At 41.9% G+C, this 15,452-nt stretch overlaps 1 protein-coding gene across 1 annotated transcript; it reads right to left on the bottom strand.

Moving 5' to 3' along the window:
* TOB1 (transducer of ERBB2, 1) lies at positions 3,740-7,657 on the bottom strand. The gene is made up of 2 exons (XM_018064854.1): positions 7,336-7,657; positions 3,740-5,663 (listed from the first exon to the last, which is right to left on the bottom strand). Exon 2 carries the CDS (start codon positions 5,520-5,522, stop codon positions 4,494-4,496), a length of 1,029 nt encoding a protein of 342 aa, XP_017920343.1. The 5' UTR covers positions 5,523-5,663; positions 7,336-7,657; the 3' UTR covers positions 3,740-4,493.

Here is a 15,452-nt window from a genome sequence, read left to right as displayed (position 1 = left end):
AAACTCAGGGAGACAGTGAAGGACAGAGAAGCCTGGTGTGCTGCAGTTCATGGGGTTGCAAGGACGGTCGGACATGAGTTAGTGACTGAACAACAAAAACAAGGAAAAAAAGAGGATATTTTTTTAATATAACAAAAAAAACTGAAGAACTCTGATCTAAAGTGAACTCTCAGGTCAAACTGATTAAGCATCAGCTGACTGGCATACTGAACAATAGAATGGGTTTTATTAAGCAACGGTAATTTTACGTCCTTGTCAGACTTTTTCCTTATCTGATCTTGCCCTAGAGTATTTTCATCCTCCTGACAGGTTTATATATTCTAGTCAGGCAATGAAATATATTTGATGTGCTGTGCCTATCCCAGGACTTCCCAGGCGGCTCGGTGGTAAAGAATCCGCCTGCCAGTGTAGGAGACGCAGGTTCGATCCTTGGCTCAAGAAGATCCTGTGGAGTAGGAAATGGTGATGGAGTAGGAAATGGCAACCCACTCCAGTATTCTTGCCTGGAACATTGCATGGACAGAGGAGCCTGGCAGTCGATGGGGTCGCAAATAGTCAGACATGATTGAGCAACTGGGCACACATACTGAGCAGGCATGAATGTCTATGCTACACTGTTTGTGTAGGAAGGTCTCCAACCAGCGTTTTACTTTATTAGCTTAAGTACATGCAAAAAGAGGTACAGTTTATCCTTGAACAGTATGGGCTTGAACTGTGTGGGTCCACTTATATGGGGATTTTTTTTTTTTTCCAGTAGCAAATATAATACTACATGGTCTGCAGTTGGTTGAATCCTCAGTGTAGAACTTGGAAGGACTGACTATGGATTTTCAGCTGAGTGGAGGGTGGCTGCTGCTTCTAACCCCCATGCTGTTCAAGGCTCAACTGTACTTTATTTTCTCTGTGCATTACATTGACATTTAAAAATAACCTAAGTTCTGGACATTTGTTAGATTAAGTCAATTATAATATGAGTAACATAGGCGAATAACACTGATACACATTAGAAAAACATTTTAAACTCAGGATACCTTTTAGTTTCACCTTCAGACATTAATTACTGTAAACAAAGATTATTATCTTTGTGTGTATGCACGCGTGCTAAGTCTTCGATGATGTGCGAGGGCTTTCTCTAGCTGCAGCAAGCAAGGGCTTCTCTGCAGTTTTGATTCATGGGCTCCTCATTGTGGTGGTTCTTCTTGCTGCAAAGCACGGGGTCTAGGCTCATGGGTCTCAGTAGCTGTGGCGTACAGGCTTAGTTGCTCCTTGGCAATGTGGCATCTTCCCCAACCAGGGATCGAACCTGTGTTCCCTGCATTAGCAGGCAGATTCTTATCTACTATACCACCAGGCCAAGTCCAAGATCATTATCCTTAAGGAGGCATTTTGACTGAAGGCTTCATTTTGCCATCTAAGATAGGTTAAAGTTATCCAAAGGAGATTTAACAATACACCTGATTTTAGAAAATGGACAATAAAGGAATATTCTAAAATCAGAGAACTACTTTTTGGAATCATCATCTTCACTCATCAGTGATCTATATACTTTGTAAAGCAGCATTTTAGACACCAAGATAGGGCTATTCAGAGGCTGCCACAGTATACTTATTGAAGAGCCACCCTCCCCCCCCCCCCAAAAAAAGGGAAAAATCTATTAATATAATTAACTGTCAGCTATAAGTCTCCACACATTAGGTCAAAAAGTGTGATGGCAGTGGGGGAAGAAAGACTAAGATGTAAACTTTTCTAAGGTTTTCTAAGTTGTGCTAAACAAAAGCACCTTTAAAAATTTCCATTCCTCATGGACAAAAAGGGCATGAAAACAGAGAGCCTTTGTTCATTCTTAAAAAAAAAAAAAAAAGACTTCAAGGATACCAAGCTCAAATCAATTTCAAATCAACTAATTTTCTTACACCCAATCATGATAAAATTGAGTTAACGTTTTCAGCACCAAGCCAATGTATGCACCAATCTGAAATTTCCCTCAGATTGTTTGTCAGTACATGCATACCTAAGATCTGACAGTCATACATTAAGTTCAGTTATTTACAATATGAATACATAAGTATTGTGTGTGTTAGTTGCATCTGACTTTGTGACCCCATGAACTATATAGCCTACCAGGCTCCTCTGTCCATGGAATTCTTCAGGCAGGAATACTGGAGTGGGTTGCCCAGGGATCAAACCCTGGTCTCCTGCATTGCAAGCAGATTCCTTACCATCTGAACTACCAGGGAAGGAGCCCTGAATTTGTGTATTAGTGTTCTTGATTGTTACAAACTCTATTTTGTGTCTACTGGCCAGTCGCTTTTAGAAAAAGTTAACTTGAGCCTTTCTTCATTTATAAAAAGACCAGTTTTCTTCCAAGTTAAGCCTATAACTTTACCCAAAAGCTTCTAGCAGAAACTAGTATTTAAAACTGTTACTCTGATCGTTCTTTTACAGCTTTTCAAACTCACAAAAGCACATAATTGATAGCATACAAAGAAAAATCTCCCCCATTGCCAGTCACCATCTCAATACTTCTTCATAACCTCATTCTGTCCACTAATGGACAAAGACCTCACCATAGAGCTGACAGAACAGCTTAGCTCTGTTGTTTTCAGGGCTTGTTTCCTTAAAACTTTTTATTCCTCTGAATTACAAGGGTAACAGACAAAAGGCTTCTGTAGACTGGTGTCTAAAAAAAACTCATTTGAGACCAAATTTATTTCACAAGTAACCTGGACAGTGCTGCTGCTGCTGCTGCTAAGTCGCTTCAGTCGTGTCCGACCCCACAGACGGCAGCCCACCAGGCTCCGCCGTCCCTGGGATTCTCCAGGCAAGAACACTGGAGTGGGTTGCCATTTCCTTCTCCAATGCATGAAAGAGAAAAGTGAAAGAGAAGTCGCTCAGTTTGGTTTCTCACTGAAAAAGCAGAGAAAGTTATTCCAATTCAAGACAATTTTCTAATGTCAACACTGTATCAATGGACATTCAAACAGTGAAATGACTCATTATTTAACTTTAACAATGTGTCTCACCCTTGCAACTCATGGGCTAAAAAAAAAAAAAAACAAAACCTCCCTCCTTAAGGAGCCACTACAATTTGACACATTATGACTAATCTTTGAAGTACCAAACCAGGAAAAAACCAACCCAAAATCTGTGTGTAAACTTTGACAGGAAAATGCACAGAAATACTGACAACCTGTCCAATTTTTAATAGATATTAATCATAAATTCTCCAGTTACAATGACTAGTCTCTAAGTGTAAGGATCAGTAAAAACAGAACTAAATCATCTTTAAGTAGTCAGGTGAGCTGCTTTGTCAAGCAAGTTTTCTGAGCTATTCATCTCCCATGCAGAAAAAGAAAATTGATCCAATGATTTCTTTCTCCATATACATTTTAAATAAATTCTCTGTTTACATTAGAGAATTTCATTTTATCACCTGACTCCATCTTAGATGTTAGTGTGACACAATTTTAGTAAGGTTAACTTGCCTTAAGCATACCACCCTTGTTGCGGGGAGACATGTGGGCTGAACAGTTAGTCGCTAAAAACAAAGCTGTCCCAAGTGTTGCTCAGGTTAAGCACTTTTTATATGGTAAGCTACTATCTGTGCCCTAGTAGAGCAACTGCTTTCCATTATAACTTTGTGACTCAATGAGTCAGATCTTTCTGCTGTATCAGCATTTACAACATAATTCCAGAATTAGATCTTTGGCAAAGACTTAAAAACAAAGACCACAATAAATGTTTTTAATTTTAAAGAATTTTAATACAAACTTAATATAAACTATTTCAGTCCCTCTTAACATATAAGACACTGACTCAAAATACTTTTATACCATTTTTTCAAGTATTGCACAATATAGGTACAAAATTAATATTTACGATTACATTTTCTTCCATAATATATAGCAAAAATTTTTAAACCTTTAACAGAAAATACTTTTTTTTGAAAAAGCAAATATTCGTACATTTTAATTCCACCACTAAAGGAGTATCCTGTACACAATTTTTAGAATAGGTGATGTCTTTGAGATGGATATTTTACAATTTCAGTAAAAAAAATACAACATGAAGCTGCTGTCACAGATCACTGTAGTAAAAAGATATAAATGCAATACCATGTCGTAGAAACAATATATATATCCTCTGATATTTTACAAACTTTGTACTAAATTAAATTATACAATTAGAAAAGACCAATAAACCCACTTATTAGTGCCAATTTTTTATAATAAAAAAAATCAGCCATGTCCTTGCTATATCTTAAATACTGTAAGAGGCCATATCTGAGAGTATACTTTAAAATATACAGTCAGTATAAAATAACTTTGTGCTTGGTTGGCAATGAAAAATGATGCATGTTTTATTTTTGTAACCAAGCTTGAATGTATCCTTACTATAAGCTTTAAAAAAAAAAAAAAAAAACTCAAGGAGGTTATTAAAAAAAAAATCCCCCTTGGGCCCAACCATTTTAACTTGTACATTTTTTTCTTTTTTTAGTTAGCCATAACAGGCTGGAATTGCTGGTTAGAATACTGCATGTTATTTAAGCTAAAATTCAAGCCATCTACAAAAGACTTCTCGTTGAGGCCTCCATAGGCCGCAAATACATCAAAGGCATTACTGTACTGGAGAGGACTGAGGTTAAGGGGGCTGTCACCTGGGAACATTCCATTGGTACTACTACCTTGACCCTGCATATTAGGAAAAATAAATTCCTTGGCATTAGGAGAAAGAGCAGAGGTTTTCTGCTGTTGCTGCTGCTGTGGTGGTGGTGGTGGCTGGGATGGCTGCTGCTGTTGCTGCGGCTGCTGCTGGTTACCCAGGCCAAGCCCATACAGAGAGTGCATTGAGGAAGAGATGGCTTTCTGCTTCAAGAGGTCATTCACATTCAAGCCGAGGTTAATAGGAGAAGTACGTGCAACCTTGTTGCTGCGGCCACTATTCTTCATTTTGGTAGAGCCAAACTTGGTGGCAGCGAAAGTGGCAGTAGTAAAGGTTAAAGGCTGAGTGGACCGGGGCATGAAGGTAGGGCTTACAGCAGCAGAGTGACCAAAGGGAGGCGATGGAGAGCTGGACACTGATGAGGCTGGGTCACTTACGGGCATAAAAACCTGGGCCTCTGGGTTAAAGCTGTTTTTGATCTCCTTATCCAACTCGCATCCATTTTCATTATTATCATCCACATAAAGCACCTTCACTGGTCCCTTTTCACCAATTTGGTAGGAAACCTCAAACGGGTCGATCCAAACACTAAGATCCTGTGGCAGATTGCCACGCACATCATCAATGTCCAAACCACTCTCTTTGGATGCTTGTTCAATCACTGGGTCCACTTTCTCCCCTATGTGTATACATCTAAACCCTGATCCTTTGTATGGCTTTTCAGGATACCAGTGTCCTTCATATTTCTTCTTAAGAAGTCTTTCAAGCTCTTCACCAAAAATGTTGACACGTCTTCTGGGAAGCTTATTATACAGATATGAAATAATAAAATTTAGTGCGACTTGGATTTCAAGCTGCATAGCTGCTACGCCACAAAATCAGGTTTGTGTTTCAACTCCCCCCTTGACACACACAAAAAAGTTCAGTTTGTGGCAGAGAAACAAATTTTCACTCAAAGTGCTGGTATTAGTAGATATCCTTCACCTCAAGCAGTCTTGCTCCTTAAAGAAAACATAGAAAACAAAAGAAAACATGTCCACGTAAGATAAACGTTAAGTTCCACAACCCTTTTTTACCCCCAGAGTAATTTCAGTTTTGAAAAAGCCTAATAAGCTAGAAAGTCTGAAAAATCTAATCAACACAAAATGTACGAACTTACCAATAGCAAATTGTCTACTGAAGACCAAAATCTCGGGAAAACAAGATCTACAGTTTAAAATGTGCAAAACAAAACCCTATTATTTACTTTGTTTCTGAATAGAGTTCTAAGAGGAAAAACACTTACAGAATATACAGCATATTCTTTTTCTTCTTGCAGTTCTCAAAAGAATGTTTATTGGAAACCATACTAAGCACACCTGTATATGCTTGTTTTAAACGTTGGTCATACTCCTATTCACTAGTTTAGAAATGAATTCTGTATTTCAGTTAATTCTGGACATATACGTCTTAAATCTGCTTTATTATCAAACAATCCCAAAATGTGAGATGTAAGGAAAACTGTCAAAGTACACGATACAACCTCTTCTCTATACTATTTAATGTGTATTTTTCTAAATCTGAAAATACTTCTTGTGCATCAAGCATAACAAAAGAAACAACTAACTTAGAACTCTATTGACTATTCTGTTTAAAGGGTAGGGTTTCTGAGTTTTATTCTGATTTTCAAAACCAACTCCCTCTCTCACGATAAGAGAACAGCCGAAGAGGCATGTACGATAAGGTCGACCTTTAAACGTTTGCTGGATCAGCACTGGGTGGGGATAAGAAAAGATCAAGGGCAAACAAGATATTTGCAAAAGGGATCTATCTGTACACTTAGGTTGATTTAAAAGGACATTAAAAAAAATCAAGTTGGTATTAACCCATCTGTTTCATTTTCCATATTCTTGGTGAAAAAGGGAAAAGAATCCCAGGCTGCCCCCAAACTACAAACACTTTCCAAGCTCGTGTGCTGGCAAAGGCAGCTGATTAAGCCAAATTGCGTGAAGGTGCAGTCGAGCGAAATTCAGGCTCGGTGAAAGGTAGTTTCAAAGCAACGCCTTAAAGACGGGAGCATGAAGAATTACATAAACAGCCAGTTGGGTCTCATTAGATTTCTGCTCACAGCCTTCGGAGCCAAGCGCTACAGCAGCAGCAGCAAGAGGAGGAGGTGGTGGAGGAAAGCCACGAGAAATGGAAAAGGGACCACTCGGGGCCGGGGGCTGGACACCCGGCGGGTCGCGGCGCCGGTCGCACCAGGTCAGCCGCTCCCCTCCCCCCGCCGTAACCCGACCCGCCGCTCCCTGCCCCCCACTCCGAGGTTCCTGGGACCCAGCCAGAGTCCCGGGAGCACCAGCTCCTCGGCACCATTTTCAGGCCCGGCGGCCCCGCGGACTCCAGCATTCCCCTCGAGCTCGCCGCTGCTCCCGGGCGCCCCAACCCCCGATTCCCTTCAGCTCGCCCCGGACAGCCCTTCCCCGGTGACCTGGCCCTGCCGAGCCGGACTCGCCGGCCAGCCCCGCCTCCGGGGCGCGCCGGAGACCCTCGGAGCCGCCTCCGACCGGGTGTCGGGGGCCGGTCCCCACCGCGCCCGGGCCGCGACGCCGCCATCCCAAGCCCCGGGGGCCCGGGGCTCGAAGCCGCTGCAGCCCCTCCTCCTCTTAACCCCGCCCGCCGCCCCTAGATACTTACGGGCTGCTTCCACCACAGACCCGGCCGCTGGGCGGAGAAGGGGAGGCGGGGCGGGGGCAAGGAAGGGTCGGCGGCGACGAGCTGGCCGGGCAGACTGCACGCCGACGCCGCCGGGAGGAGGCTGCGGAGGACCGGGGCCTCAGGAATTCGCCCCTTCTGGCTCGGAGTGGCAAGGACGGGGTCAGGCGAGCCCGCTCACTTCTCCACACAGCCCGGTGCCCGGCCCAGGGTGCCCGGTCCAGTGTCCCCGTAGAGCGCCCACTCCGCGCCGGGCCAGAGCTTCACTCTTTCTGCTGCGGCGCGCGCCCCGCCTCTCGTTTTATATTCTCTTCCCCACCCCCATCCCCTCCCGTAGGGATGCGCGCGCGCGCCCCACGTCACACAGCTCCGGGTAGCGTCACCATTCCCCGCCCTTCCACCCGGTACCCTGGACCCAGGCCGCTGGCTCCGCCCCTGCCCTGCCTCCGGACGCCATTGGTCAAGTCCCGCCTGCCCAAGTCCTGACAGGCCGCGGAGGGCCGGGTGTGCCCAGGGTGGCCAATGAACCGATGATCTTCCAGACACTGTGGGCAGGATTAAGAGAAAATTTGGAAAGGGATTGGGGGAGAGACATGCCAGAGAGGACGACAGAAGTGGTTTGGGGCGGCCACCTCTGGGTCTAGGCGGAGAACTGTGGAGAAGGGGGGAGGGGAGCGAAGCTGGGGGCGTAGCAGCGAGGTGAACAGGGAGAAGAGCCCAAGACGCCGAGAGGGAGGGGAGAATGGACAAAGAATGTGGGATTGTGGCCAAGGAAAAGCCCACTCGTTGACGAGCTAACAAGTATCGGCCTCCAGTGCACACAGGAGAGTCCAGAAAAGGGAAACTATGAGAGGGACTCTTGTACTGATTGAATATTAATCACCTCAAGGGCCTAGGCCAACTGCCATTCACAGAGGGGCAACTGCAGAACCCAAAGTTGCCGTGCCAGGCTGGGGGTGGGGAAGGGAGACCGCCTGGCCACACCTCCCGCCTAGGTGACAGTTTAACTGCCTCCGCATCCCACATCAGACCTCCCCGTGCGACCCGGCAGCAACTCGGATGTGGGGGTGGCTTGCGACTAAGAAGAATCACATTTTATTCCGAATGTCCCAATCCAGGCCTCCATGCCAAATTGTGTACGTATATGTGTATATATACGCATGCGTGTATTTCTAGTGCCTACCTTAACGTAAATAACACATAATAAACACGGTGCCTTCTTGTGTTTTGCGTTTAAGATAATTTTTAGTTGAAATCTGGGCGAGTACATAGGGACTGGGGAAAGAGAGGGCCTCAAAGGGGGCGGGCAAGCTCTCTTTTCACAACCTGCAGCAGAGAAATACACGAAGTTACACTGGGAATGGAACCGAGAGTCCCTCTCCGGCTAAAAATATTACTCACGGGTAGCAACGACGCCTGATTGGCCACCCTTCTCCTTAGCAACCAGGCTATTGGCTGTCTGGTATCCAGGAGACCGACGTCAAATTTGCACAGGGAAAGGAGGAGAGAAAAGTCTACGCGGAGAGAAGGCTAGGAGAAAGAGAAGCAAGGAATGAAACGCCGGTCACCTGGCCTTCCCGTCGCCCCATTCCTGTGCACTTCAAGAAGTGCTTCCTGGGAAAACAACTGGGTCTCCGCCTTCCCCTCAAAACGGAGAGGCCGGCACTCTGAAACTACCACAAGGAAGTTAAATCGCAGTTCACCGAACAGTGGGGTGTTGGCTCAACCAGCTATGTAGACCAGCTGCGCTGTTCGGGGACAAACTCGCTTTGTGGACGCAAAATCTCGTCGTGGCTTTTTTACCCTCCAACCTGACTTTATTGCCCCGCTCTGCTCACCTTTTAGAAGGAACAGAATTGAAAAAGGGTATTTCTAAAGCCTCAAAGTGTGTAAGAGGAGGAGGGAAGATGGGTTTGTGAAATAGGCTGAGGGTGGGAGTGGTCCGGTGACCGATTTCTTGTTTATTGTATGGATTTCTAAAACTTGGGCAACATTTTTTAAAAATAGTTTTACTCAAGTTCTAGTTTGGGTTTTTCAGTTGTTAACGAGGAAGAGATTTGGTTGTGACAGTGTGAAAGCATTTTAAATTAAGACATCCCTTCCTCTCCATCAAAAAAATTTATATTATTCGTTCAATGTTGTCTTCCTTTTGCTCACCTGTATTTTTTTCTATAGTGAATATTAATTCTATTTGTTTTTTAAATGTTATTTTAATTTTATATTTAATTGAGCCCAGAAATTACAAGAATATAGGATATCTGGGAAACAGTTTATCCAGAGAAACAGTTGATTTTTCGTGTTCTCCAGAGCCTAATTTCCCTTACCATTAGACCAGTAATATTGTACCAAATATCCAGAATTGCAGGACTATGAATTAGCCATGTGTCTTGGTTTGTAATTTGGAAATACATCACTATATTAGAGGAGCATATTATGCTTGGCTGAGATTAATATATCTAACTAGAGATAGATGAATTATAATTTTATTCAAGTTATTTATACTTTTCAAGAATTCTCTAAAGGGAAGACACAGATTCTCTTTTCTGAATGCTCCCAATCTATAATCCCAGGTTTAAAATTTGAGAGCAGCCATCTGATAGGTATTAATTAAATATTACTAGTGGTAAATAGAATTTTTAAGTCAGAAATTTATATTTACAACATGTTATTGCTGCTCAAGGGTATGAGAATGTTTCAAACCAAACATAAATAAAAACACACATAAATAAATACCAATGGCACACAAGATAAAGTACTGAAGAACAGATACTGGGAAATCTGAATTTCACCCATTTTTATCAACTTGTTCTCTCATCTATACATATTTTTGGATTAACTAATCTCTTAACTCTCAATTTAAAAAATCCACATTTAAAACTCAGTGCCCCTAAAGTATTTAATGCAGTTCTTTTCCAAATATATATTGCAAATACAAAAAAAACAGATTTATAGCCTTCCAATATTGCCAGTCACAAAGTATAAAATTCCGTTTTTTCAAGTTTTGCCCTTTAAAGGATCCTACATACAGATTATTGCTATTTAACACTTACTTTGGAATTGTGTAGGGGAGTAGACTGCTAAATAGGTATTTAAATTTACGGAGAAAAAAGGAATTTAATATTATTAAACTTCAGGTGATATCACAACCAACAGATATTCCTCTCTCTGGGCAAGTGATAGTGACTGAAAATCACAGCCCTTCCCTTTCACATCACTGCATTCCACACAACTCCTGGAGCAATGCCTTATAATAAAGTGATTGTTTGGCAAATTCCAAGGAATTCCCTGGTGGTCTAGTGGTTAGGACTTGGTGCTTTCACTACCAGGCCTGGGTTCAATCCCTTCTGGGGGATCTAAGATTCAGCAAGGCCCCTGGTGCAGCTTAAAAAAAAAAGCGAGAGACAGACAAAGTTCCAATGGTTCTTGAAAGTGCCCTGAATTATTATCTCATTCACACATATAAACACACATACACACACCTCACCTGATTTCTGAGAGAGATGTGTCCTAAACTTTCTAATTCTCGTTGTGCTTTCTTGCAAACTGAGACAAGATTATGGACGAATCACCATCACATGATCTGTATTTACTAAGGCTCATTTCTGAGTCTAGGGAATCAACTTTTATGTTTTCTTGAAAATTAGGCAATATGCAAATGTAACAGTGTTCATATCATTATGGTTATTCATTTCTTTTAGACAGTCATGCAACATAGACCATAGCATGCACATTTAAAAAAATTGTTAATAAGGAACAATTTTAAGCTAATCATTGTGTTATTAAAAGCCAGGTATACCAATTCTTTCCTGAACATTTCCCAAAGGAAGGTATGGGAACCTCGGTGTGGTTTCCTATGATTTCTCATATGGATTAGTAGAGGAGGGCCATACTTTCTCCAAGAGATGGGAACACACACGTTTATAATTATAAATAGATAACATTGAACAAACCCATTTATCTCTGGAACAGGCAACTTGGTCTGATAGGATCTTGATGAACAAAAACCCAAATAAAAGTTTGAAATTTCTTTTTATTAGCCAAGAATGAGGATTTTGATCTTAGCAAGAGATTATAGTTGCAAATTCTAGGAGTGATACAGTGTTCACAACATTTCTAAGTAAAAAGCACATTTATTTAGTCTCCATAAGCCAATGTTATTACTTTATGAATTATAGATTTCATCCATGGCACACTAAGTTAAGGAAAATTGAAAATATTATAATAATATATAAATTTAAAGCATAGATTGCATCTACTGTTATGCAGTGCTGCTTAAAATAGAAATATATACATAATTCTATTTTATGAAATAGATAACATGACCCTGCAATTCTGGATATATATATATATCTCTCTCTGGAGAAGGGAAAGGCTACCCACTCCAGTATTCTTGCCTGGAGAATCCCCATGGACAGAGGAGCTTGGCAGACTTCAGTCCATGGGGTCCCAAAGAGTCAGACACTACTGAGCGACTAAGCACAGCACACACACACACACACCACACACAAACCACACACACACACAGTGGTAGCAGACATTGTTGCTATGTCACCCATTTCCCGTGCCCTCTCCCCTTCTCCCTCTTGTCTGTCTGACTGAAGAGGCTACTAGAGCTAAATATGTTATCTTCCCAGGCTTCACTGCAGTAAGAGTGACGCTGTTCTGCCAATGAGAAATAAACCGGCATCACCTGGGAAAACTTAATCAGGAATCATTTGGAGAGGGATAGTCTAATAGAACTTTCTCCAGTGGTGCATGTGTACCTGCTAGGTCACTTCAGTCTTGTCTGACTCTTTGTGGTGCTCTGAACCATAGCCCACCAGGCTCCCCCATCCATGGGGTTCTCCAGGCAAGAATACTGGAGTAGGTTGCCGTCCCCTTCTCCAGGGGATCTTCCCGACTCTGGGATTGAATCCATGTCTCTTATGTCTCCTGCCCTGGCAGAGGGTGTGTGTGTGTGTGTGTGTGTGTGTGTTTTAATCACTAGCACCACCTGGGAAGCCTTCTCCAATGATGGAAAGATGCTGTATCTGTGCTGTGCAGTATGGTAGCCCCTATTCCCATGAAGCTGTTGAGCAATTGAAATGTGTTCAGTGTGACTGAGGAGATGAAGCTTTTATTTTATTTAGTTTTAATTAAATGTAAATATAAATAACCACATGTGACCAGTAGCTTCCGAATTGGACAGTATGGATCTGGAGGCTTCTTCACTTACATGTCTAGCGTTTGGGCTGGGATGACCCAAAGCCTAGGCTCAGTTGGCACTGTTGATTCGAGCATGTACACATGGCCTCTGAATTCTCCCTGTGGCTTGGGCTTCTCACAGCCTGGCAGCCGGTTGTGAGAAAAGGTATCCTAAGAGAGAGTTTCTGGACAATGAACATTCTAAGAGAGCCTGTTGGAAGCTGCAAGGCCTTTTATCAACCAGCCTCAGAAGTCATAAAGTACCACTTTTGCTATAGTCTATTGGTTGAAGTAATCATAAGCCTGCCTAGATCCAAGAAGAAAGCACATAGACCCTTGCCTTTCAAGGGGGAAATGACAAATAATTGGGATCTTTTTTTAAATCACAGCTGGGACACTGTCTACCTTCTCCCTACCTTAACATGAGTCTGATGTTAAGTCTGATGTTAAGGCACTGCAACGGCCTTCTTATAAATCTGTGAAGAGAATGCAAGATAATCACAGAGATAAAGGCTCCAACCATACCTAGTAACTGCCTGGGTTAGGTCTACTTTTTAATCCACAGTAAATGCTCCATGATTTACAGCTGAGCATATTCTCAACAAAAAATACCAATTTAACATCTTTTGAGGAAACCTGAACTTGATTCTTAAAAAACCAAATGTTTTAAAGTCTAAAGTATCAGGGTTTCTTTCTCATTATAAAACCCTGAAATGCTCATTGTAGAAAATTTGGAAAACAGAAATAAGAAAATAGTAATCATCTGTAATCTCACCATACAGTGATAACCGTTGTAAGCATTCTGCTCCATTTCTTTCTGAACGAGTTTCTACTGCATATGCAGTTTCATATCTGCAGTTCATTTAGCATTACACTGTTTCTAATTTCTCCTGACATTAAGCATTGTCATGGTTATCATTGTTAATGACTGCATTCTATGATTTAGAATAATTCACTCATTGCTCAGAATGTAGGATGTTGAGAATTTTTCTGTATTAAAAATAATCATATTTAATCAAACATTTTTATATATGTCTTTACATCCCTGATTATTTCCTTGGGATAGTTCTACAAGTGAATTTACTGGGTCAGAGAGAAGGGATTTTTTTTTAAGGCTCTTAATACATAGTTCTCCACTTTCATGAAAGATTATATTACTTAATACTCCCAATGTACAATTTTGCCTGTTTCATACATGTTTTTCTATTCTTGGATAATTTGATAAATAAAATGGCATCTCTTTGTTCTAATTTGCATTTCTTTGAACATACGTAGGATGCACGTATTTTCACATTTTATCAGAGCCTGTATTACTCTTTCAGTGAATTTTCTATTCATGCCTTTGCTCTGTGTTTCCATGAGAGGTCTTTGTTTTTCTCTCTAATTTGTACGAGCATCTCACATACTGTGTGCCAAATACATGGCTGAACATGATTCTGTCTTAAATTTCAGTCTAGAAATTGCCCAGATGTTTTAAACATGTGATTTATTTTGATGCCTACAACTTTGATTTCCAATCTATTGCTTAATTTTCTTAACAATTCAGTCTGACTCAAATGCTTAAAAAATAAAAGCAAAGCAAAACGGTTCCCACCATCTTAGTGCTTACCTTCTCCTTGATCTGTCACTTTTCACATTGTTCACTGATAGCTACTTGGAATATTCCCTTTTGACTTTTCATGGTCTTTCATTGACATAGAATGTACTCAACTTCCTATCTCAGCTTTCGTTGAGTGTAGTGGAAAATTATGAACTTGAGACCAGAGGATTTGTATTTGCATCCTGTTCTGCCAGATATTATTAATAGTTCAACATTCAGAAAACTAAGATCATGGCATCTGGTCCCATCACTTCATGGGAAGTAGATGGGGAAACAGTGGAAACAGTATCAGACTTTATTTTGGGGGGCTCCAAAATCACTGCACATGGTGATTGCAGCCATGAAATTAAAAGGCGCTTACTCCTTGAAAGAAAAGTTATGACCAACCTAGATAGCATATTCAAAAGCAGAGACATTACTTTGCCAACAAAAGTCCGTCTAGTCAAGACTATGGTTTTTCCTATGGTCACGTATGGATGTGAGAGTTGGACTGTGAAGAAGGCTGAGCGCTGAAGAATTGATGCGTTTGAACTGTAGTGTTGGAGAAGACTCTTGAGAGTCCCTTGGACTGCAAGGAGATCCAACCAGTCCATTCTGAAGGAGATCAGCCCTGGGATTTCTTTGGAAGGAATGATGCTGAAGCTGAAACTCCAGTACTTTGGCCACCTCATGCGAAGAGTTGACTCATTGGAAAAGACTTTGATGCTGGGAGGGATTGGGGGCAGGAGGAGAAGGGGACGACAGAGGATGAGATGGCTGGATGGCATTCCTGACTCGATGGACGTGAGTCTGAGTGAACTCTGGGAGTTGGTGATGGACAGGGAGGCCTGGCGTGCTGCGATTCATGGGGTCACAAAGAGTCAGACACGACGGAGCACTGAAATGAACTGAACTGAACTGATGACTGTGCTGAGTCTTAGCCTTCATGTAATAAATAGATGCAATAATTACCCTCTGATCTGTGTGAGAATCAAATGAAATGATGCCTTGTCGGTGTGGTGAAAATTCTTTGTGAACAGTAACACCGTACATAGATGTTCACATTGTCTTGCTTCTTCCTTTCCTCTCTCCTTTCCCCTCCTTTCCTGACCTTTCACCTCTCCTCCTCCTCTTACTTTGATTCTTACAGCTGATTAAAAATTTGATTCCGCTCAAGTAAGAAAATATGTGAAACTACTTTTAAGCTATAAACAAATATTATCAACACACTCTTCTCTCATACAGTCACCCCTACCTGTCATTCCCACCTTCAAAATGTCCCTCGAATCTCATGCCTTGGTGTTACGTAATTCTTAGGTTATGTAACTTCCCATGA

The sequence above is a fragment of the Capra hircus genome, chromosome 19 (assembly GCF_001704415.2).
Source record: "Capra hircus breed San Clemente chromosome 19, ASM170441v1, whole genome shotgun sequence".
Classification (NCBI taxonomy): Eukaryota; Metazoa; Chordata; class Mammalia; order Artiodactyla; family Bovidae; genus Capra; species Capra hircus.
Note: the sequence above shows the minus strand (reverse complement) of the source record. Positions and strands in the feature narration are given on the sequence as shown.